Genomic DNA, 23,549 nt, shown 5'->3' on the forward strand with positions numbered 1-23,549 from the left:
CTGTCTAAGTGGGAGTTCTTTAGTAATATGATTAATTGAACTTAAATTTATCATGAACTTAGTACCTGATAGTATTTTGCTTGTCTATGTTTGTATGTAGATAGATGGCTCGTGCTATTGTTCCGTTAAATTTTAATGCGTTCCTTGAGAAAGCAAAGTTGAAAGATGATGGTAGCAATTACACGGACTGGTCCGTAACCTGAGGATTATCCTCATTGCTGCACAGAAGAGTTACGTCCTGGAAGCACCGCTTGGTGCCAGGCCTGCTGCTGATGCAACTGACGACGTTAAGAACGTCTGGCAGAGCAAAGCTGATGACTACTCTATAGTTCAGTGTGCCATGCTTTACGGCTTAGAACCGGGTCTTCAACGACGTTTTGAACGTCATGGGGCATATGAGATGTTCCAGGAGTTGAAGTTAATATTTCAAGCAAATGCCCGGATTGAGAGATATGAAGTCTCCAATAAGTTCTACAGCTGCAAGATGGAGGAGAACAGTTCTGTCAGTGAGCATATACTCAAAATGTCTGGGTATAATAATCACTTGATTCAACTGGGAGTTAATCTTCCGGATGATAGCGTCATTGACAGAATTCTCCAATCACTGCCACCAAGCTACAAGAGCTTTGTGATGAACTATAATATGCAAGGGATGAACAAGACTATTCCCGAGCTCTTCGCGATGCTGAAAGCCGCGGAGGTAGAAATCAAAAAGGAGCATCAAGTGTTGATGGTCAACAAGACCACTGGTTTCAAGAAAAGGGGCAAAGGGAAGAAGAAGGGGAACTTCAAAAGGAACGGCAAACAAGTTGCTGCTCAAGTGAAGAAACCCAAGTTTGGACCTAAGCCTGAAACTGAGTGCTTCTACTACAAGCAGACTGGACACTGGAAGCGGAACTGCCCCAAGTATTTGGCGGATAAGAAGGATGGCAAAGTGAACAAAGGTATATGTGATATACATGTTATTGATGTGTACCTTACTAATGCTCGCAGTAGCACCTGGGTATTTGATACTGGTTCTGTTGCTAACATTTGCAACTCGAAACAGGGACTACGGATTAAGCGAAGATTAGCTAAGGACGAGGTGACGATGCGCGTGGGAAATGGTTCCAAAGTCGATGTGATCGCGGTCGGCACGCTACCTCTACATCTACCATCGGGATTAGTTTTAGACCTGAATAATTGTTATTTGGTGCCTGCGTTGAGCATGAACATTATATCTGGATCTTGTTTGATGCGAGACGGTTATTCATTTAAATCAGAGAATAATGGTTGTTCTATTTATATGAGTAATATCTTTTATGGTCATGCACCCTTGAAGAGTGGTCTATTTTTATTAAATCTCGATAGTAGTGATACACATATTCATAATGTTGAAGCCAAAAGATGCAGAGTTGATAATGATAGTGCAACATATTTGTGGCACTGCCGTTTAGGTCATATCGGTGTAAAACGCATGAAGAAACTCCATACTGATGGACTTCTGGAATCACTTGATTATGAATCACTTGGTACTTGCGAACCGTGCCTCATGGGCAAGATGACCAAAACACCGTTCTCCGGATCTATGGAGAGAGCAACAGATTTGTTGGAAATCATACATACAGATGTATGTGGTCCGATGAATGTTGAGGCTCATGGCGGATATCGTTATTTCCTCACCTTCACAGATGATTTGAGCAGATATGGGTATATCTACTTGATGAAGCACAAGTCTGAAACATTTGAAAAGTTCAAAGAATTTCAGAGTGAAGTAGAAAATCATCGTAACAAGAAAATAAAGATTCTACGATCTGATTGTGGAGGAGAATATTTGAGTTACGAGTTTGGTTTACATTTAAAACAATGTGGAATAGTTTCGCAACTCACGCCACCTGGAACACCACAGCGAAATGGTGTGTCCGAACGTCGTAATCGTACTTTACTTGATATGGTGCGATCTATGATGTCTCTTACCGATTTACCGCTATCGTTTTGGGGTTATGCTTTAGAGACGGCCGCATTCACGTTAAATAGGGAACCATCAAAATCCATTGAGACGACGCCTTATGAACTGTGGTTTGGCAAGAAACCAAAGTTGTCGTTTCTCAAAGTTTGGGGCTGCAATGCTTATGTTAAGAAACTTCAACCAGATAAGCTCGAACCCAAATCGGAGAAATGTATCTTCATAGGATACCCAAAGGAGACAATTGGGTACACCTTCTATCACAGATCTGAAGGCAAGATTTTCATTGCTAAAATCGGATCCTTTCTAGAGAAGGAGTTTCTCTCGAAAGAAGTGAGTGGGAGGAAAGTAGAACTTGATGAGATAACTGTATCTACTCCCTTATTGGAAAGTAGTTCATCACAAGAACCGGTTCCTGTGACAACTACACCAATTAGTGAGGAAGCTAATGATATTGATCATGAAACTTCAGATCAAGTTTCTACTGAACCTCGTAGGTCTACCAGAGTAAGATCCGCACCAGAGTGGTACGGAAATCCTATTCTGGAAGTCATGTTACTAGACCATAATGAACCTACGAACTATGAGGAAGCGATGATGAGCCCAGATTCCGCAAAATGGCTAGAGGCCATGAAATCTGAGATAGGATCCATGTATGAAAACAAAGTATGGACTTTGGTTGACTTGCCCGATGATCGGCAAACCATTGAGAATAAATGGATCTTTAAGAAGAAGACTGACGCTGATGGTAATGTTACTGTCTACAAAGCTCGACTTGTTGCAAAAGGTTTTCGACAAGTTCAAGGGGTTGACTACGATGAGACTTTCTCACCCGTAGCGATGCTTAAGTCTGTCCGAATCATGTTGGCTATTGCTGCATTTCATGATTATGAAATTTGGCAAATGGATGTCAAGACCGCATTCTTGAATGGATTTCTAGAAGAAGAGTTGTATATGATGCAACCTGAAGGTTTTGTTGATCCAAAAAGTGCTGACAAAGTGTGCAAGCTCCAACGTTCCATTTATGGACTGGTGCAAGCATCTCGGAGTTGGAATAAACGTTTTGATAGTGTGATCAAAGCATATGGTTTTATACAGACTTTTGGAGAAGCCTGTATTTACAAGAAAGTGAGTGGGAGCTCTGTAGCATTTCTAGTTTTATATGTTGATGACATATTATTAATTGGAAATGATATAGAATTTCTGGATAGCATAAAGGGATACTTGAATAAAAGTTTTTCTATGAAAGACCTCGGTGAAGCTGCTTACATATTGGACATCAAGATCTATAGAGATAGATCAAGACGCTTAATAGGACTTTCACAAAGTACATACCTTGACAAAATTTTGAAAAAGTTCAAAATGGATCAGGCAAAGAAAGGATTCTTGCCTGTGCTACAAGGTGTAAAGTTGAGTCAAACTCAATGCCCGACCACAGCAGAAGATAGAGAGAAAATGAAAGATGTTCCCTATGCTTCAGCCATAGGCTCTATCATGTATGCAATGCTGTGTACCAGACCTGACGTATGCTTAGCAATAAGCTTGGCAGGTAGGTACCAAAGTAATCCAGGAGTGGATCACTGGACAGCGGTTAAGAACATCCTGAAATACCTGAAAAGGACTAAGGATATGTTTCTCATATATGGAGGTGACAAAGAGCTAGTCGTAAATGGTTACGTCGATGCAAGCTTTGACACTGATCCGGACGATTCTAAATCGCAGACCGGATACGTGTTTTTATTAAACGGTGGAGCTGTAAGTTGGTGCAGTTCTAAACAAAGCGTCGTGGCAGGATCTACATGTGAAGCGGAGTACATAGCTGCTTCTGAAGCAGCAAATGAAGGAGTCTGGATGAAGGAGTTCATTTCCGATCTAGGTGTCATACCTAGTGCATCGAGACCAATGAAGATCTTCTGTGACAATACTGGTGCAATTGCCTTGGCAAAGAAATCCAGATTTCACAAGAGGACCAAGCACATCAAGAGACGCTTCAATTCCATTCGGGACCAAGTCCAAGTGGGAGACATAGAGATTTGCAAGATACATACGGATCTGAATGTTGCAGACCCGTTGACTAAGCCTCTCTCACGAGCAAAACATGATCAGCACCAAGACTCCATGGGTGTTAGAATCATTACTATGTAATCTAGATTATTGACTCTAGTGCAAGTGGGAGACTGAAGGAAATATGCCCTAGAGGCAATAATAAAGTTATTATTTATTTCCTCATATCATGATAAATGTTTATTATTCATGCTAGAATTGTATTAACCGGAAACATGATACATGTGTGAATACATAGACAAACATATAGTCACTAGTATGCCTCTACTTGACTAGCTCATTAATCAAAGATGGTTATGTTTCCTAACCATTGACATGTGTTGTCATTTGATTAATGGGATCACATCATTAGGAGAATGAGGTGATTGACATGACCCATCCCGTTAGCTTAGCACTTGATCGTTTAGTATTCTGCTATTGCTTCCTTCATGACTTATACATGTTCCTGTAACTATGAGAATTGTGTAACTCCCGTTTACCGGAGGAACACTTTGGGTACTACCAAACGTCACAACGTGACTGGGTGATTATAAAGGAGTACTACAGGTGTCTCCGAAGGTACATGTTGAGTTAGCATAATTCGAGATTAGGTTTTGTCACTCCGATTGTCGGAGAGGTATCTCTGGGCCCTCTCGGCAATGCTCATCACCTAAGCCTTGCAAGCATGTAACTAATGAGTTAGTTATAAGATGAAGTATTATAGAAGGAGTAAAGAGACTTGTCGATAACGAGATTGAACTAGGTATTGGATACCGACGATCGAATCTCGGACAAGTAACATACCGATGACAAAGGGAACAACGTATGTTGTTATGCGGTTTGACCGATAAAGATCTTCGTAGAATATGTAGGAACCAATATGAGCATCCAGGTCCCGCTATTGGTTATTGACCAGAGATGTGTCTCAGTCATGTCTACATCTTTCTCGAACCGTAGGGTCCGCACGCTTAAGGTTTCGATGACAGTTATATTATGAGTTTATGTATTTTGATGTACCGAAGGTTGTTCGGAGTCCCGGATATGATTACGGACATGACGAGGAGTCTCGAAATGGTCGAGACATAAAGATTGATATATTGGACGGATATATTTGGACACCGGAAAGGTTCCGGAGAAGTTTGGAGCCCCGGGAGGTTACCGGAACCCCCCGGGAGGTATATGGGCCTTATTGGGCCCATGTAGGAGGAAGAGAGAAGGAGCAAGGGAGGGGGGCGCGCCCCCCCAAGCCCAATCCGAATTGGGGAGGGGGGCCGGCCCCCCTTTCCTTTCTCCTTCCCCCTCTTCCTATTACTACTACTAGTACTACTGCCTAATACTAGTACTCTTTCCTTCCCCCTCCAAATAAGATAAGGAAAAGAGAGGGAAACCTACTTGGAGTAGGTTTCCCCCTCCTCATGGCGCGCCCCCCTAGGGCCGGCCACCTCCTCCCTCCCTCCTTTATATACGGGGGTAAGGGGGCACCCTAGAACACACAAGTTGATCATTGATCGTTCCTTAGCCGTGTGCGGTGCCCCCCTCCACGATATTACACCTCGGTCATATTGTAGCGGTGCTTAGGCGAAGCCCTGCAACAGGAGAACATCAAGATCGTCACCACGCCGTCGTGCTGACGGAACTCCCCCTCGGCGCCTCTGCTGGATCGGAGATCGAGAGTGCGTCATCAAGCTGTACGCGTGTCAAGAACTCGGAGGTGCCGGAGTAACGGTACTTGGATCGGTTGAACCGGAGGACGTACGACTACTTCCTCTACGTTGCGTCAACGCTTCCGCTTCGGTCTACGAGGGTACGTAGACAACACTCTCCCCTCGTTGCTATATCATCACATGATCTTGCGTGTGCGTAGGAAAATTTTGAAATTACTATGTTCCCCAACAGGCCAGCACGGGAGCACCTGGGCTGTTGGGCCGCCGTGACTATATCTCATTTATCGCGAGACTGTAGGATCTTTCGATGAAGCGTCTACGGTTATAGCATATACATAAGTAGAAAAAAAGGTGGGTTTTCACAGTGTCTTCCGGGTTTTATTTTGTTTTTCTTTTTTCTTTTCTTTTGATAGATTCTTCTTCGATTCTTTCTTACTTTTTTTTGTTTCTTTCTCGGTTTTCATTGCTTTTTTATTTTCTTTCTTTGTTCTACAGCTTTCTTCGGTTTCCTTTGCTTTTCTTCATTTTTTCCTCAGTTTTGTTTGCTTCTTTCCTCCGTTTTCTTTTGTTTCTCCTCGGGTTTTCACTGTTTTTCTATACACACCTTTGGTATATATCTAATACATTTTTCTAATACACATTTAAAAAAATTCAGATACAAGATTAACATTTATGGTCAACAATTTGTCTAAACATATTTAACATTTTTGAAATGCTTAATTAACATTTTCCAAATAACAAATTAACTCTTTTTTTAATACCATGGTCAACATTTTTTCCAAATGCTTGATTAATATTTATGCCAAAGGCGATGTCCTCGGCAATCTTCATGCAGGAGGATCCTGGTCAACACGAGCATGAGGGTGCTCATTTCCCGCAAAAAAAATGAGGGTGCTCATCAAGTTGCCTGCCTTAATTAATCAATCTGGGTGCCTCATTTGGGGACGAGACTTGCCTGCTCCCCCGTGTATGCCCATCTGTGCTCCCGCATACGTGCCTTGATTTGATTGGAAGAAAATAAGGCCCGGCCCCACCCCTTTAAAATCAGGGGGGGAGATGATTAGATTAGAAAAAGAAAAGGAAAAAAAGACAGCCGTAGGATGAAGTGGGAGCACGGATGGGAGCACGGGGAGGAAGCAGGCAAGCCGGATCCTCATTTGGACAGGCCGCGTGAACATCATTAATTCGTGTATGGGCCCTAACCTCACCTCACCTCATCTCAGTGCATGGACAAGGATAACACATTATTGTTTGAATCTGGTCATTGGTTAGTGTCACCAACCCAGGCCCCAGCAGCTTGTGATGAAAATGGAAAATTGAGTATGTCTGAAGAATTTAGCAGGAGCAACTTACTATCTTTTTCTCCTCATTCTCAAGTAGTCTGTGCCACTCCTTCGGAATCAATTGCTCATGTTTGTTTTTCTCCAGAACTGAGTGTAGCTTAGTTGGCAAGGCGCGGGAGTTTGCAGCCAGCCCATCAGGGTTTAATTTTCGGCTTGAGCATTTGGTGCTCACAGAGTTTTTTTCTATAAAAAATGCCAACAGGCTAGTCTAGCCCAGATTGGTCTCATTTTCTTTATGTTTGTTTTTCTCTCGTATCAATTCACGGGTCTAGCATGCTTCCGCATGAACTTTCTGTGCTAGCTGTGGGATCTACCATGCCTCCACTATTGCATGATGAATTGTTACTGCTCTTCGTACTATTGTCCTACCACTTCACTTCATGTGGGAGGGACTTGCAGCATGAATTACTACTGATAAATAAAGTTGTTGCGCCATGAATCCATGTCACATGCCCTGCCTGCCACCTCTACTCCTCCTCCTATAGTACACTAGCTACGTACACATGTCGAGTGAGTGAGTCCTTGCTGTGCTATTCATAAACTAGTGGTATGAGCTGGAACAAGCACCCTAGCCTAGGGCAGGCACCACGTACACAAGGGTGCTTTTTATTTACACTTGTAGGTACAGGTGAGGCTTGCGCATACCAACAAGCCAACTATGGAATGAATGGCTACCCAACAAGAAAGAAGAGATGGGCGGATGTGAAACTGCTGCATGCTTCCCCCGTGCTTGCCAAGAGGAGAGACAAAAACTTCTTTTTCCTTTCCCATTTGGTTGGTTGGCCCATGGGCACGGGCAGGATGTGTGTGCACTTCAGTGTCCATATGAATGAACGCTCCTAGCTAGTAATAAACTGTTACGTGTTTTCATGACAAATTAGGGGGTGCAAATTATTATTATTTTTCTCCTATAAACATGGATGGATTGGTGCACGGCCATGAGAAACTGAGCTAAAAAGAGGATGATATGTAGGGACAGACTATATGTTTGAGCGAAAAGAGCAAAGCATGGCGATGGCACATATCCACGAGGAAGAGGGTGGCAATTGGGTAATGGACCGGCTGTGAAATAGCGTCTGGACTGACCGTGGATGAGGAAGAAGAGGCTGTCGTTGGGAAAGTAGTGGTATGAATGATCTCCTAACCCAGAAAAAAATGAAGCTTGATGAGGTCCTTGACAGCAAAATCAGAACTAAGAGTTGAGAGAAGTCCATTGGCATAAACGTCTGAAGAACTGACAAAATGATATCATCAACGTAAACCAGAAGTTACATAGTAACCTCGGGCGTTGTATAAGGAGTAATGTATCAGCTGTACATGGAACAAAGCCATAAGCATGAAAACCTTAGGCAAGATGAGTACGACAGGCACCCCTGCTTCAAGCCATATATATAATGCTTTGTCCAAACGATACAAGTGATGAGGACGACCAAGATCAATGAACCCTGGTGGCTGCCTCATGTATACTTCCTCATTTAACACACCATGAAGAAAGGCATTCTGAACGTAGTCTTCCTCCATGATCCGCTCCCCATCGTGACACGCCCGAGCATCGACGACATGGCCATGCTCGGCTAGCCGAGGTCGTGTATCTGCTCACCGGAGGAGAGTACTGTGGTGGTAGACGAGCACGCTCGCCGCCTTGAGATCATAAACGAACATCGCCGAGCAACGTGTCTCACACGCCATCCTCGTTCTCGTGCGCGAGACTAGATGTTTCCATGCATATCCATTGTAACAAACCATGTTGCTTTTTCCCCGGTCCCTCGAAGATGCTCATGCGAGTAGGATGTGCATGTCCTTGTTCATAGAGACGAGTGTATGACATATGTAGGTGTCTTCGAATTCAAAGCTAGGGATCTACATTCAATTTTAATTGCAAAACATGTCCATATTTTTTAATTTTAATTCAGCGAAAGTACTATCCAAACACATCAGTAGTAAAATTACAATCTACTCCCTTCGTAAAGAAATATAAATGTGTTTAGATCACTATTTTAGTGATCTAAGCGCTCTTTATATTGGTTTACCAAGTGAGTACTATGCATACATGAAAATTTACTAGTAGTACTAGCTGTGTGTAGTGTGAGGCCAGCCAGCCAGCCGAGCAGGAGTAAGAAGTTTTTGACACAATAGTTATGGGACGGATGAAGTACATGCTATGGTGGCAACGATTACTATTTTTTGCAGATGAAAAAGGACCACTCCGTACGCAACGATTACTACTATACTGGTGATTAACAAGGACCACTGTCAGTAATAAGTCATCTGTAAATCTGTGGAGAGTAGGTACATGTGGCATTGTATCTTTGCGCTTGTCCCTAGCTTGTGAAGGCAGACATGGATATGGATGCGCACTGAAGAAATGAATTCTCCACTGTCTCGGGTTCAGGACATGTTGGCATTTGACTGTCTGCGTGCCTGCCTTACCCAATTCTGATTCTGGGAAGAAGATTTGGACGGTGACACGTCTCATATATACTGCATTATTAGTGCAGGGAAAAGGACAATGCATGCATGCTGCATTATTTGAGTCTGTCAACTGAAAACAGTCTTATTTATGGCCATTGCTAGCTAGCATGTGAAAGAAAATACATCTTTTTGAAACCACAAGTCACGGCCCCTTCCCGGCCCCCGCGTCGCTCCTGCAGGGGCGACTCGGGCGGCGATAACCTAGCCCGCCGCCAGCCAGCCACCCCCCCCCCCCCTCCTCTCCCTCGCCACCACCGGAGGGGGCCGCCGGCACGCCGCGCGTCCTACCGGGAGGGTGGTGGCGAGGATCTGTTCCGCCCTGTCTCGTGCAGGGGGCTTTGGAGCCGAGGCGGCAGCCTCGGGTGGTGGAGTGACGGCGACCTCAGCAAGCGGCCGTCGCTAGTGCTGGCCGTCCTCCTTGGCCGCGCGGGTGGCAAGGCGGCGGCGGGTGGTGGCCGCGGGGGCGTCGGTCCCGGATCTGACGCCTCCGCCTCCAACCCTTTCGGCCCCTGTCAGATCTGGTCTCCGGCTGCCCCAGGCTGCCGGCGCCGCGTCTGTGCTAGGGGTGGGGAAGACATGGACCCCGGAGAAATCCAAGGCTGGCTCTGCCGGCCACGACGACAGCGACGCCTGAGGGCGCCGTCTCCTACTTGTAGGCGCCGTCAAGGTTATCCCTTTCCCCCTTTGCCTCGTTCCCCTGCTCGTATACCGGGGTGAAAACCCAAATCCCTTTGGATTGGGCGGCAGCGACGCTCGCGGCGCCGTCACCCCCATGGAGATGCCGCCTTCGGTGAGTTTGGGGCGGTGGTGAGTCCGATCTGGTTGGTGGGCGTTTGGCAGCGACATGGTTGGAGCTGGTGGCGTCTTGGAGGTTCCCCGCTCGCCATCTGCGGTCAGCATCGTCTCCAAGTTCAGTCCAATGGCTTCCCTCCATTGCTGCTTTGTCATCGGCAGCCCCACCGTGCATTTGCTTCTCCTTGCGTGTTGGTTCCCTCCCAGTGCCATGTTGCCCTTTGTTGAGCTCGGCGACGCGTGTTGGTGGTGCTCTGGTATGTCTTTTCGTGTGGCTATGGCGTCGGGTGTGCACCTTTGCTCTTGGGAGAGCATTCTTATCGTCCGACGGATCGACGCCTCATGCCAGGCGAGGGGCTAGGGAGCCCCTTTCGGAGATGTAGGAGGTTGTCGCTGATTCGGCCGGAGCCCATGGAGATGCCATCATTACTCCCGCCTGCTAGTTGGGTCTTCTCAAGGCCTGCTGGTGTCTCGGTAGGGTGGATCGCACTCGGTGGAGGGCTTCATCGTCTTCAAGCTGGTCTTGTTCTTTAGATTCTGCATCTTTGCTTGTAGATGGATAGAAGCCTATTAGCTGTTTGCACAGCACTCTTGTACCCTTTTAGCTGTTTTCTTTGTTCCGTTTCTGTTATTGGCGCTTGCTGTAATCCTGGCCGGTTGATGGCTTTGTTAATTCAAAACCGGGCTCGTCCTGAGCCTTCATTCTAAAAAACATGTGAAAGAAAGAAAGAAAGAAAGAAAGAAAGAAGAAAGAAAAATCAGTAGTACTAGGAGTACGTTTGAAGAATTTGTTTCTTCAACAGGCAGCCGTGCTTGCCGATCATTATCAGCCAGGACGGGCATTCGTAGAGTTGAGTTCATTCTTCTACTGTACTACTTCCTACGTTTTCAAATATAAGCCTTTTTAGATATTCTAATGTACACTTTAAAATACATATACATACATCTGTATGCAGTGGCGGAGCTAGCCCGTCCATGGAGCCGGGGCAAAATACAAAGGGATGTGCTCCATGGGCATTTGCCCACAAAGACTGGTGATTAATTATCAGTCTCTTAGTGTAATTTATTGGAAGTATTTGGGCAGAGCCCGTGCAGCTGCCCAGGGTTGCCGGGAGGTGGCTCCGCCACTGTCTGTATGTGATCCGAATTAAAATCTCTAAAGAAACACCTTACATTTAAAAACGAAGGGAGTAGAAAGATAGCACTCTTAAAGACAAGAACAAAACGTCTCACTTCTTTCTTGCAAGAAGTCCGTAGTCTATCTCGGTGACACATGCATGATGGAACCACCTCCTCGCATGTTCGTGCAGTGAAGCTTGCTTTTTTCAATGTAATAAAGGATAAAAATATACATTGACTATTTCTTTTTGCTCATCTCGTCCGGTGATCTTGTGTCTGCCATTCTTGTTTACTGTCCGTGTGTCTCGCTGGGACGTGTTCCCTGGCAGCCGGGATTCTCTCTCTCTCTCTCTCTCTCTCTCTCTCTCTCTCTCTCTCTCTCACTCTCTCTCTCTCTCTCTCACTCTCTCTCTCTCTCTCTCTCTCTCTCTCACTCACTCTCTCTCTCTCTCTCTCTCTCTCTCTCACTCACTCTCTCTCTCTCGGCCATTCTTGTTTACTAGTACGGCGCAAGGTTTCATTATGCCAACCGATCTTGCATCATCTCGGACGTGGAATCTACCGGCAAGTTAGCACGATGGCCATAGTAGGTAGTTGTACCACTGCCGGGGACTTGCTTGCGTGGGCGAATGAAAGAATTGAGTGGATACATAGATGGCTTTTATTTCAAGTGGTGGAGCAGGATCATGAATATAAATCTTTTATTCTCAAGTGGTGGAGCAGGATCATGAATATAAATCTTTTATTCTCAAGTGGTGAAATGCAATGGAACGGAAACGAATTCAGGCAGCACAACACGTACGTAGAGCACGCACTCAAGAAAATTGTCTGAATCTTGGGTAGATGTAGATGCGGGTGTGTGCCAGTAATACTTGCAGAACTATCTAACGTTCAGGACACGCTGCTGCTAAAGCTAAAGCAGGAGGGATGGCGCTCATCGCCTGGCCCCTGTCGCTCGGCTCCACTGGCTGCCTTAACTAGTACTCCCTCTGTTCCGATCGATTTACTCGTCGTGATTTTAGTTTAAATTTGAACTAAAACCACGACGAGTAAATCAAAACGGAGGGAGTAGTAATAATCAATCCGGGTGCTTAATCATCGTCACTCATGCATGCATGCATGGACCCTCCCCTCACCTCAGCCTAGTGTGTGGAGGCATTGTCTGAAACTCTGAATCAACACTACTACTACGTACTAGGTACTACTACCAATACAAGAGCTTGCGTGGACAAAAACAATACTACCACAGTATGCCCGAAAGAATTTACTATAGTGATTAACAAGGAGCTGCTGTCACCGCATCGATAAATCTATCTGTGTATCTATCTATGCGCTTGTCCCTTACTAAGGCGTACGTGGTGAAGACACAAATTGTGCAGGCAGGCAGGGATGGCCTATCTTATCTACTGCCTTGAATCATTCAGAAGATTTGGACTCTCGGTGGCATGTAGGTGGCAGGCACGCGTGAGCGCGTGGACAAGGACAATGCATTATGATTTTAGATTTGGTCATTGATAGCTGGCATTACCAAATCATAGGAGTGCTACTGCTGGCATGTCAAAGAAACAAGGAAGGAAATAAATCACCCAAGTATGCCTCAAGAAATTGGTTCTTCCACAGGAGGCAGGTGCGCTTGGCTGCCGATCATACATGTGAGCGCCAGGATGGGTATACATGGGCTCTGTTGTATAGATATAGAAGGTATAGCACTAGCTAGGTAGCGAGGACAAGAAGGAAAAAGGCTCACTTTTTTCTTGCAAGAAACTACTAGCGGTATCTATCTTGGTGACCCATATCATATGATGCAACCTCCCGGCATGCTCGTGTACTGAAGCTTCTTCTTGGAGTAGTATTTTATCTTGTACTATTTCTGAATAAAAGAAGTTTCTTTGTTTGTTCAGTGAGATCTAGTCCAGTACGGAGCTACTACTTGTTTTTTGTTCATCTATATATATAGTGATCTCGTCCAGGTCCAGGTCCAGTGATCTTGTGGCTGGCTTTACGGCGCGTCTTCTGGGCCGTGTTGATGTGGGACTTATTCGCATGGATCAATGGAAAAAAAATAAGGACACGCTGGCCAGCCTAGGGTCTTGCTCCATGCCACATGGCTGGACTGGTACACACATGTGTGAGCAGTTCCAGGGAGAGCAGAGCACCCAAGAAAAAATCAGGCTAGTATATATATAAACCTGTCTACATCTACGTATATATACATACTATGCTCTTGTCCCTGCTTGCTTGCCAAGATGTGGATCCACGGCTGGCCTGGTACACACGCATTGTTTGAGCACTTCTTGGGAGAGAGGAGACGAAGTTACTGTGTGCAACGATAGATAGCTGCAAACGTACACTAGTACAGTACTGTTGCATTGGATTCAATTCAGGTGGACACGGCGCTACTCAATCGCCTGGCCTGCTGTCGCTTGACTGCCTGCCCTAACTAATCTTAATCAATGTGGGTGCCTAATTTGTACTACACAGGCCGCGTGAATGTCGATCATGGACCCTCACCTCACCTCATCTCAGTGCATCGTGGGAGAGGACAACATACACGTTATTGTCTCAACTTGATCATTCATTCCTACTATCGCCATAGTATGCCTGAATAGTTTAGCTAGGAGGAGGAGCACCTCAACTTCTTCTTCTTCCCCCATCTTAATTAGCCGGTATCAAGTTTCAGTGCAAATTTACGAAAAAGGGTTTCCCTCGCTTTGTATTACAAAGCAACCACCGACACATTCAAATACTTAATGTGCATCAGAGAAAGCCACGTGAGATGCACCTCATGCCTCGCACCGCCGCCGCTCCTCCAGTGCCCTTTCATAGGGTGCCAGCCATCATGTGAGAGTATCGTGGCGGTAGACGAGCAGGGCCGCCGCCGTGACATCGGAAACGAGCATCACCGAGCAACGTGTCCGTCTCACATGCCATCCCCGTTCTCGTTCGCGAGACTAGATCTTTCCATGCATATCCGATGTAACAAACCATGTTGCTTTTTTTCTAGTCTCTCAAAGATGCTCATATATACGAGTAGAGTGCGCATGTGTTCGCTCATAGAGATGAGTGTACGTACGTATATGAGCGTCTCAACTGTCTCGTGTTTTAGAAAAGAAAAACAAGTGTTTTGTCAACGGCGTTGGCATGTACTCCTAGACGTGTTGGTAGAGGAGGAGGATTTTGCATCTTTGTAACTACTTCCATGGCTCAATCCGATGACACAAACTACTGTAGTAATTAACTACATGACGATCGATGGCGCAATTCAAAGCTCGCGATCTACAAATCCAACAACTGATCAAACCAACCAAATAAAATCCTATCTAGCTAGCTTAACTGGAGATCGAGACGATCTCATCCAAATCAATCAAATGTATATATCCAGCTCCATCGATCGATCCCTCCGATCGACGAAACTGAAGATGCTAACCGGACCGGACTGATCAGTCCGTCGGCGGCCCCGGCGCGCCGACGATGACGGCGTCGGACCAGCGCGCGGGCGAGCGGTCGCTGCTGTTGGACGATGACATGGCCTCTGCGCGCGCCTCCCGCACCATCCGCAGCGCCTCGGCCGTGGCCGGCCGCGCGCCGGGGTCCGCGGCCACGCACGAAGCCGCCACGCCAACCAACGCGCCCAGCTTCTCTTCGGCAGGGCCGGCGGCGCCGGACGCGGCCGACTCGCCGCCCGACTCCGTGGACATCTCCTCCTCGCGCGCGGCGCGCACCCAGGCGGTCACCTCGTCGGCACCACCGCGCTGGTCCAGGAGGTCCGGGAACGGCGCCCGGCCCGTAAGCAGCTCCAGCAGGAGCACGCCGAAGCTGTACACATCGGACGCCGCCGTGAAGGACGAGGAGGAGCGGGTCTCCGGGGCGCGGTAGAGGAGGGAGGCGGAGGATGCGTCGCCGCCGGCGGCGTGGAGGGCGGGGACGAGGCCGTAGTCGGTGAGGCAGGACTCGAAGTCGGGGCCGAGGAGGACGTTGGAAGGCTTGAGGTTGCCGTGCACAAGTGATTGTTGGTGCAGGTGGAGCAGGCCGGCGGCGATGTCTTCAGCGATCTTCATGCAGGAGGTCCAGTGCAGCGGCTTGCCCTTGCTCGACGGCCGAGACCCTGCATTGCACCCATGAATTTCCAACCATTATACTACCACATTTAAATCGCAAAACATGCATGATCACATTTTTTGTTTCAGTTCAGTACTGCTAGAATATTTTCAACTTCATGTAACTACTAGTGAAGTTTCATGCTATGAACATTTACTGAGCTGAGGTAGCTGTGTGTGTACTGTGTAGTGTGAGGCCAGCCATGCATTTGTCTGAATTTGTGTCCGACTGTTGCTCATTACACGTTGTGGTGGCAACAGTTACTATTTTTTGCAGATCAAAATGACCACTCTGTGTGCAACAATTACTAGTATAGTGGTGATTAATCAACCAAGGACCACTGTCAGTGTGTAAGTCATGGATAAATCCGTGGAGAGTAGGTACATGTGCCATTGTATCTTTGCGCTTGTCCCTAGCTTGCTTGTGAAGACAGACATGGATGCGCTCTCTCCTGAAGAAATGAAATGAATTCTCTACTGTCTGGGGTTCAGGACATGTTGGCATTTGACTGCCTGCCTGCCTGCCTTGCCCAATTCTGATTTTGGAAAGAAGATTTGGACGGTGACAGGTCTCATACTAGTGCATTATTAGTGCAGAGAAAAGGACAATGCATTATGGATATGGATCATACGTGCATTGTCTGAATCTTATCATTGCTCCCAGTGTTACCAATCCAGCAGCTTGCATGAACAAAAACAATGACCCTACTACAGTATGCCTGAAAGAATTTACCCAGCAGCGGCAGCAGGAGGTAGTAACAACACTTGCTATGGCGATTAACAAGGACCACTGTCACCGCGTCGATAAATCTAGCTGTGTATCCATGCGCTTGTCCCTGCTTACTTGTGAAACAAGGCGTACGTGGTGAAGACACAAATTGTGCAGGCAGGCAGGCAGGGAGGGCCTATCTTATCTACTGTCTTAAATCATGCAGATTGACTGCCTGGCTTTAGCCAATTCTGGAGAAAAAAAATATTTGGACGGTGGCACGGCGGGGAAGAAGGACAATGTATGGTGCATTATTCCAGTCTGGCCATTGCCAAATCAGTACTGCTGGCATGTGAACGAAACTTATTTAAAACAAAAATCACCATGCCTGAAGAATTTGTTTCTTCAACAGGAGGCAGGTGTGCTTGGCTGCCGATCATACATGTGAGCGGAGCACCAGGATGGGAATGTGTTGAGTCTCTATTGCATAGATAAACATCACTTTTTTTTTGTTTCTTGCAAGAAACTAGCGCTGCTTTGGTAACTCATACTCCCGGCATGCTCGTGCACTGAAGCTGCTTCTTAGTATTTTATCTAGTACTTCCTCCGTTCCAAAATAGATGACTCAACTTTGTACTAACTTTAGTATAAAGTTGGTTCATCTATTTTGGAACGGAGGGAGTAGTACGTATTTGTGAATAAAAGAAGTTTCTTTGTTTGTTCAGTGAGATCTACTCCATGGTACGGAGTACTTGTTTTTTGTTCATCTATATCTATGTACTGATCTTCTCCAGGTCCAGTGATCTTGTGGCTGGCTGGGTGGCTAGATTTACGGCGTGTCTTCCTTCGTGGGGGCGTGTTCATGTCATATGGGACTTATTCGCATGCATGGATCAATGAAAAAAAGGACACACTGGCCTAGCATAGGGGTCTTGCTCCAAATCAGCAGAGCAGCTTGTGAATGAATGAAAAAAAGGAATAGTAGCACACCATCATTGTTCCTATTTGGAAACAGAGGTGTTGTACTACGGTTTGCCTGAATAAGTAAGCTAGCAGGGGCACCTCATCCTCTTCTTCTTCTTCTTATTCTTCTTCTTCTTCTTCTGCCGTCTTAGCCAGGTGGTATCAAGTTTCACTGCAAAATGCACTACTAGGGCGCAATGCAATGAGATTAACCAAAGCCTTTCCTTCTGATAGGGCTTCTTCTAATCTGTGGTGGTAATCTAGTGAGTGGCTTCACAGATCTGGCGTCAACATGAGACTTGTGTGATGTGGAATCTACCAAGCATTCATCACTGTTGCTCCTCCTATAGTGGTGGTGGTGGTACTCCTCCTCCTTGACTTCATGTCAGGTGGGACTTAATTTGCAGCACGAGTGAGTTAATAGTAAAGCAGCTGCCTGGCTACCACAGCATGAAAAATGAATCCATGTCACATTTCATGGTGAAGCAATTCTTATATACTCTTTTTTACAAGTATATAAGAGCTGCCTTTTTTTTTATGTACACTTGTGGTGAAGCACAAGCATGAGGCTTGCGCATGCCACTCTTGTCATCTAGGACTACTCTAGGAAGCAGCACCAACAAACAAAGCCGGCCATGGAAATGAAACCCTAGTGCACGCCACATCCATGCTGCATGCTTCAGCTACCCAACAAGAAAAGAAAAACAGAGAGAGATGGTTGGATGTGCAACTGCCCATGCGACACCAAGAAAATTTGTCCTTTTTTTTCTCCCTTCCCGTTTGGTTTGGTCGGCTCATGGGCACGGGCAGGATGTGTGTGTGTGCGGTTCATCCTCCATAATTTCACATGAATCAATGCTAGTAGCTACTAGTAGTACACATTGTTTAGCCCTCATAATGACTTACTTATGCGGTTCATAATTTGTTTATCCTACTAAACATGAACGCATGGCAACGAGGAAGAAATTGAGCTGTAAAACATATTCTTTCAGAGAAAACACAGCATGGCAATGGCGAAAATGGAGGACGCGGAACAAGACGGCAATGGCAATGGCAATGGCAATGGGGTAGTGACTGAACTCACCGTGGACGAGGGAGAAGAGGCTGCCGTTGGGGTAGTAGTCGTACACCAGCAGCCGCTCCTCCTTGGCCTGGAAGTATGCCCGCAGCGCCACCACGTTCGGGTGCCGCACGCTGCCCAGCTCCTCCGCCCGCCGCCCGAACTCCAGAGCCCCGCCGCCCACCCCGCCGGCGCCCCCCGCGTCGCCGCACCGCATCCGCTTCACCGTCACGATGAACCCCGTCTCCATCACCGCCTTGTACGTGCTCCCGGCCTCCCCGCGCCCCAGCGTCTCCGCCGACGCCCGCAGCAGCTCCTCCAGGCTGTACGCCTCCGCCGCGCCCCTGCAGAACACCAGCCTCCCAATCCCCTCCCGCTCCCACGAGAACTCCCGACCGCCCACCGCCGCCGCCGCTGAGTTCGTCGCTGGCGGCAGTGCTGCGTTGGCCGACCGGTGCTGCTGCTGGTGGTCCTCCTCCGCCTGCTCCTCTGGCGTGCCAAGCCCGCCCTTGTCCACGTCGCCGGCCACGCGCTTGTTGCGCCCGCGCCCGCGCCGAGACGCGGTCACCGCCGCCGCGACCAGCAGGGCCAGCACCACCGCGCCCGCCACCGTCGAGCCGGCGATTATCGCGGTCTTCCTGCGGCGGCCGCTGCTGCCACCGGACCCGCCGGGGGGAGGGAGCGGCGCGAACGCGGCGGTGGCGGGGGAGAGCGACATCGGCCCGGGAGCGGCCGCCGCCGCGACGCAGGGCACGGCGAGCGGCGCCCCGCAGAGCCCGGCATTGCCCGCGAACGCCGACGCGTTGAACCGCCTCGCGAGGACGCCGGGGATCTGGCCCGACAGCCGGTTGCCGGAGACGTCGAGCGCCCGGAGCGTGCTCTGCGGCAGCGCGGGCACCGGCCCCGTCAGCAGGTTCCCGTCGAGCAGCAGCGAGGTGAGCCTCGGCACCCGGGCGAGCTCGCGCGGGATCCGGCCGGAGAGGCGGTTGCCGGAGAGCACGAGCACGGTGGCGCGGTGGAGCAGCGCGAGGCTGGCGGGGAGCGGGCCGGAGAGGCGGTTGCCGGCGAGGTAGAGCAGCTTGAGGTTGGGGAGCGCGGCGGCGAGCCCGTCGGGGACGGGGCCGGAGAGCGCGTTGGCCTTGAGGCTGAGGACGCGGAGTTCGCCGAGCGGCGCGAGGAGGGCGGCGGTGAGCGGGCCCGTGAGGTTGAGGTTCTCGAGGACCAGCTTGGTGACGCGGCCGGCGGGGTCGCACTGGCGCACGCCCGGCCAGGCGGTGCAGAGGGTGCGGGCCGTGGAGGGGTGCCACGGGAGGCGGTTGGATGCGTCGAGGGAGGATTTTAGTGCCAGCAGCGCGTCGGCGTCGGTTGCTGCGGTGCCGGCGGCGGCGAGGTGGTAGAGCAGGAGGAGGAGGAGGGGCAGGAGGTGGCGAGGCGAGAGGGCTCCGGCTCCGGGGGGCTTCATGGTGTGGTGGAGTGTGGAGTGAAGGAAGGAAGGCAGTGGCAGGAAGGGGAGGTCAGCAATGGCGGGTGGGCGGCATTGATGATGGGCGGGGGAGCAGTGAGCGAGCTGGGTGTAAAAGAGTAGAAACGGACAAGGCTGCCTTGGATCTCTTCTCCGGAAAGGAAAGGAAAAGGGGAGAGTGACGGGGCATGAGCTGCTGCTTAACTAAATGCGGCAGCGTGCGTGCGTGAGTGAGTGTGGGCCGGCGGCCGGCTTGCCGGAGAGCGAGAGGAGGAAGAAAGGCAGCTCTGCTCGCCAATTAACACTGGACTCCATACTCTGAGGCTGGGTACTAGTGGAGTGCACCACATGCTCTCTGACTCTGAACTGACGGAGGTGGATGATTAACTTTGCGACCTGCTGGAGTGGAGCATGGTGGTGGTAAACAGAGGCAGCACAGCACAGTGATTATCCCCACCCACCCACCCACCGCTATCACTTGTGGGTCAGTAATAAGTGGGTCAATGGAGTGGCCGAGCTCCTCTCCTCGGGGCTGTAGAAAGCCTGACGGACGCCCATTTTACTACTAACAGTATAATTACTGACTGTAATGATCCCCTTTCTTCCTTTCTTCTTTCCTTGCAGAGCTGCAGGCAGGAATCTCTACGGAGGGAGGATGCCTCGTGCTCGCGTGCCAAGCAATGGCAGTGGCAGTTGACCAAGATCCTCTTTCCTGCAGCCGCAAACTCTTCATCCATTCCTTCCACGCACAATCTCGTCGGAGATCACCCCGATTACAAACATTATAGTAGTAGTATTGACGAGATGCATGCGCGCCCTAAATCCAAATCCAAATCTACCTACCGCTGTTTCTTCCGTCATTTGCGTGTGTGCGCGCGTGCGCTCGTGACTGCCTGGGTGTAAGTAAGAGGGTCCATTGAATGCTGGCGCGTGCAATCCTCTCCTGCCCGGCCTCTGCTCCTCCCTCCGGCCAAAATTTCGTGTTTCGACCCTTTTCGCATAACATTTCAGGATCTAACCCCGGTTTCGAAAAATTCCGGCATTTAACCTTTTTTCTTACCGCCAGGGCCCATGGCGGTAGGGTACTAATCCACATCAGCACGTGGAGACGGTCGCCGTCCCCCTCCGTCGCACCCTACCGCCAGGGGTGCTGGCGGTCGGATACGGTAGGGTGCGAGCAGTTATTTTGCCCGACCCTCCGCCCCTGCCTTTTCTTCCCACCCCTCCCCCTTGCTCCTCGCCCCTCTCTCCCTCTCTCATCTCCTCCACTCTCCTCCTCGGAACTTCGCTGTTTCTTCATCGTTTTTGCGGATCGAGATGGCCCCAAAGAGAGAAACGTAAGCTCCTCCAATCCCTCCAAGTAGTTTTTGCAAACTTGCTTTCGGTTCTACCCATTATTTGCTTGAAATCCCTCATCTTTTTCAACTTTGATTGTAATTTTTTTCACTTAGGATTGTTTTAGCTTCATTGTAGTTCTAGTTCTTAGTTCTTTAGTAACTAGTGGTATTGAATATGAACTCTAATCAATAGTTCATATGTTAGTGTGAAGATGAACCCTAGTTCATAATATATATTTTTAAAGTATGTTGTAGTGGATATGGGAGATGTATGTGTAGTGTAGTGGACGTGGGATATGTTAGTGTAGTGGATGCATGTTGATATGAAGATGTTGTTTAAGGAAAATACATTCAAGATGAACTCTATTTAAAAAAAATGTTAAATTTTTTGATGATATGATGCATGTTGGAGGATTTTATTTTGATATGATGCATGTTGATATGATGTGATCCTTCATGTGTAGTAGAAGTTGTTGGATGAATATGCTTAAGATGAACCCTAGTTCATTTAATCAAGAAATTTTATTTTTTATTTATGTATGCTTATGATGCTTTTGTTTATGAAATTTTATTAAGGCGGGCACCTCTTGCGGACAACGTCGGCCCACGGTACTCCATGCTTGACTACGCATTTGACAAGGGTCATCGTGCCTGTTTCATAGAGAACGGAGTAGTAAGCAATATGGAGGAAATATTGATCAAAGTTTTCGGATTGATGAAAACAAGTTTGTAACACTTGCCGTCCACTTTTTGACAGATGCTCCTGTTGGAAATATGCCCTAGAGGCAATAATAAAAGTGTTATTATTATATTTCTTTGTTCATGATAATAGTCTTTTATTCATGCTATAACTGTATTATCCGGAGATCGTAATACACGTGTGAATACATAGACCACAATATGTCCCTAGTGAGCCTCTAGTTGACTAGCTCGTTGTGATCAACAGATAGTCATGGTTTCCTGGCTATGGACATTGGATGTCGTTGATAACGGGATCACATCATTAGGAGAATGATGTGATGGACAAGACCCAATCCTAAGCATAGCACAAAGATCGTGTAGTTCGTTTGCTAGAGCTTTGCCAATGTCAAGTATCTCTTCCTTTGACCATGAGATCGTGTAATTCCTGGATACCGTAGGAGTGCTTTGAGTGTATCAAACGTCACAACGTAACTGGGTGACTATAAAGGTGCACTACAGGTATCTCCGAAAGTATCTATTGTTTTATGCGGATCGAGACTGGGATTTGTCACTCCGTGTAAACGGAGAGGTATCTCTGGGCCCACTCGGTAGGACATCATCATATGCGCAATGTGACCAAGGAGTTGATCACGGGATGATGTGTTACGGAACGAGTAAAGTGACTTGCCGGTAACGAGATTGAACAAGGTATCGGTATACCGACGATCGAATCTCGGGCAAGTAAAATACCGCTAGACAAAGGGAATTGTATACGGGATCGATTGAGTCCTTGACATCGTGGTTCATCCGATGAGATCATCGTGGAACATGTGGGAGCCAACATGGGTGTCCAGATCCCGCTGTTGGTTATTGACCGGAGAACGTCTCGGTCATGTCTGCATGTCTCCCGAACCCGTAGGGTCTACACGCTTAAGGTTCGATGACGCTAGGGTTATAAAGGAAGCTTGTATGTGGTAACCGAATGTTGTTCGGAGTCCCGGATGAGATCCCGGACGTCACGAGGAGTTCCGGAATGGTCCGGAGGTAAAGATTTGTATATAGGAAGTCCTGTTTCGGCCATCGGGACAAGTTTCGGGGTCATCGGTATTGTACCGGGACCACCGGAAGGGTCCCGGGGGCCCACCGGGTGGGGCCACCTGCCCCGGGGGGCCACATGGGCTGTAGGGGGTGCGTCTTGGCCTACATGGGCCAAGGGCACCAGCCCCAAGAGGCCCATGCGCCTAGGGAACCCTAGAGGGAAGAGTCCTCAAGGGGGAAGGCACCTCCGAGGTGCCTTGGGGAGGATGGACTCCTCCCCCCTTCTTGGCCGCACCCCTTTCTTGGTGTAGGGGGCAAGGCTGCGCCTCCCCCCTCTCCCCTGCCCCTATATATAGTGGAGGGGAGGGAGGGCATCCATACCTGAGCCCTTGGCGCCTCCCTCCCTCCCGTGACACCTCTTCCTCTCCCGTAGGTGCTTGGCGAAGCCCTGCGGGATTGCCACGCTCCTCCACCACCACCACGCCGTTGTGCTGCTGTTGGATGGAGTCTTCCTCAAACTCTCCCTCTCTCCTTGCTGGATCAAGGCGTGGGAGACGTCACCGGCTGTACGTGTGTTGAACGCGGAGGTGCCGTCCGTTCGGCACTTGGTCATCGGTGATCTGAATCACGACGAGTACGACTCCATCAACCCCGTTCACTTGAACGCTTCCGCTTAGCGATCTACAAGGGTATGTAGATGCACTCTCCTTTCTACTCGTTGCTGGTCTCTCCATAGATAGATCTTGGTGATTCGTAGGAAAATTTTGAATTTCTGCTACGTTCCCCAACAGTGGCATCATGAGCTAGGTCTATTGCGTAGATTC

The 23,549-nt window shown here is 48.5% G+C and overlaps 1 protein-coding gene across 1 annotated transcript; it reads right to left on the reverse strand.

Annotated features, from left to right (window-relative positions):
- Nucleotides 1–14,591: 14,591 nt before the first annotated feature.
- On the reverse strand, nt 14,592–19,994 carry LOC123140122 (inactive leucine-rich repeat receptor-like serine/threonine-protein kinase At1g60630). Its single transcript, XM_044559854.1, has 2 exons — nt 18,232–19,994; nt 14,592–15,483 (listed from the first exon to the last, which is right to left on the reverse strand). The coding sequence occupies exons 1-2, from the start codon at nt 19,667–19,669 to the stop codon at nt 14,819–14,821; spliced, it is 2,103 nt and encodes a 700-aa protein (XP_044415789.1). The 5' UTR covers nt 19,670–19,994; the 3' UTR covers nt 14,592–14,818.
- Nucleotides 19,995–23,549: the final 3,555 nt, after the last annotated feature.

The sequence above is a fragment of the Triticum aestivum genome, chromosome 6B, assembly GCF_018294505.1.
Source record: "Triticum aestivum cultivar Chinese Spring chromosome 6B, IWGSC CS RefSeq v2.1, whole genome shotgun sequence".
Classification (NCBI taxonomy): Eukaryota; Viridiplantae; Streptophyta; class Magnoliopsida; order Poales; family Poaceae; genus Triticum; species Triticum aestivum.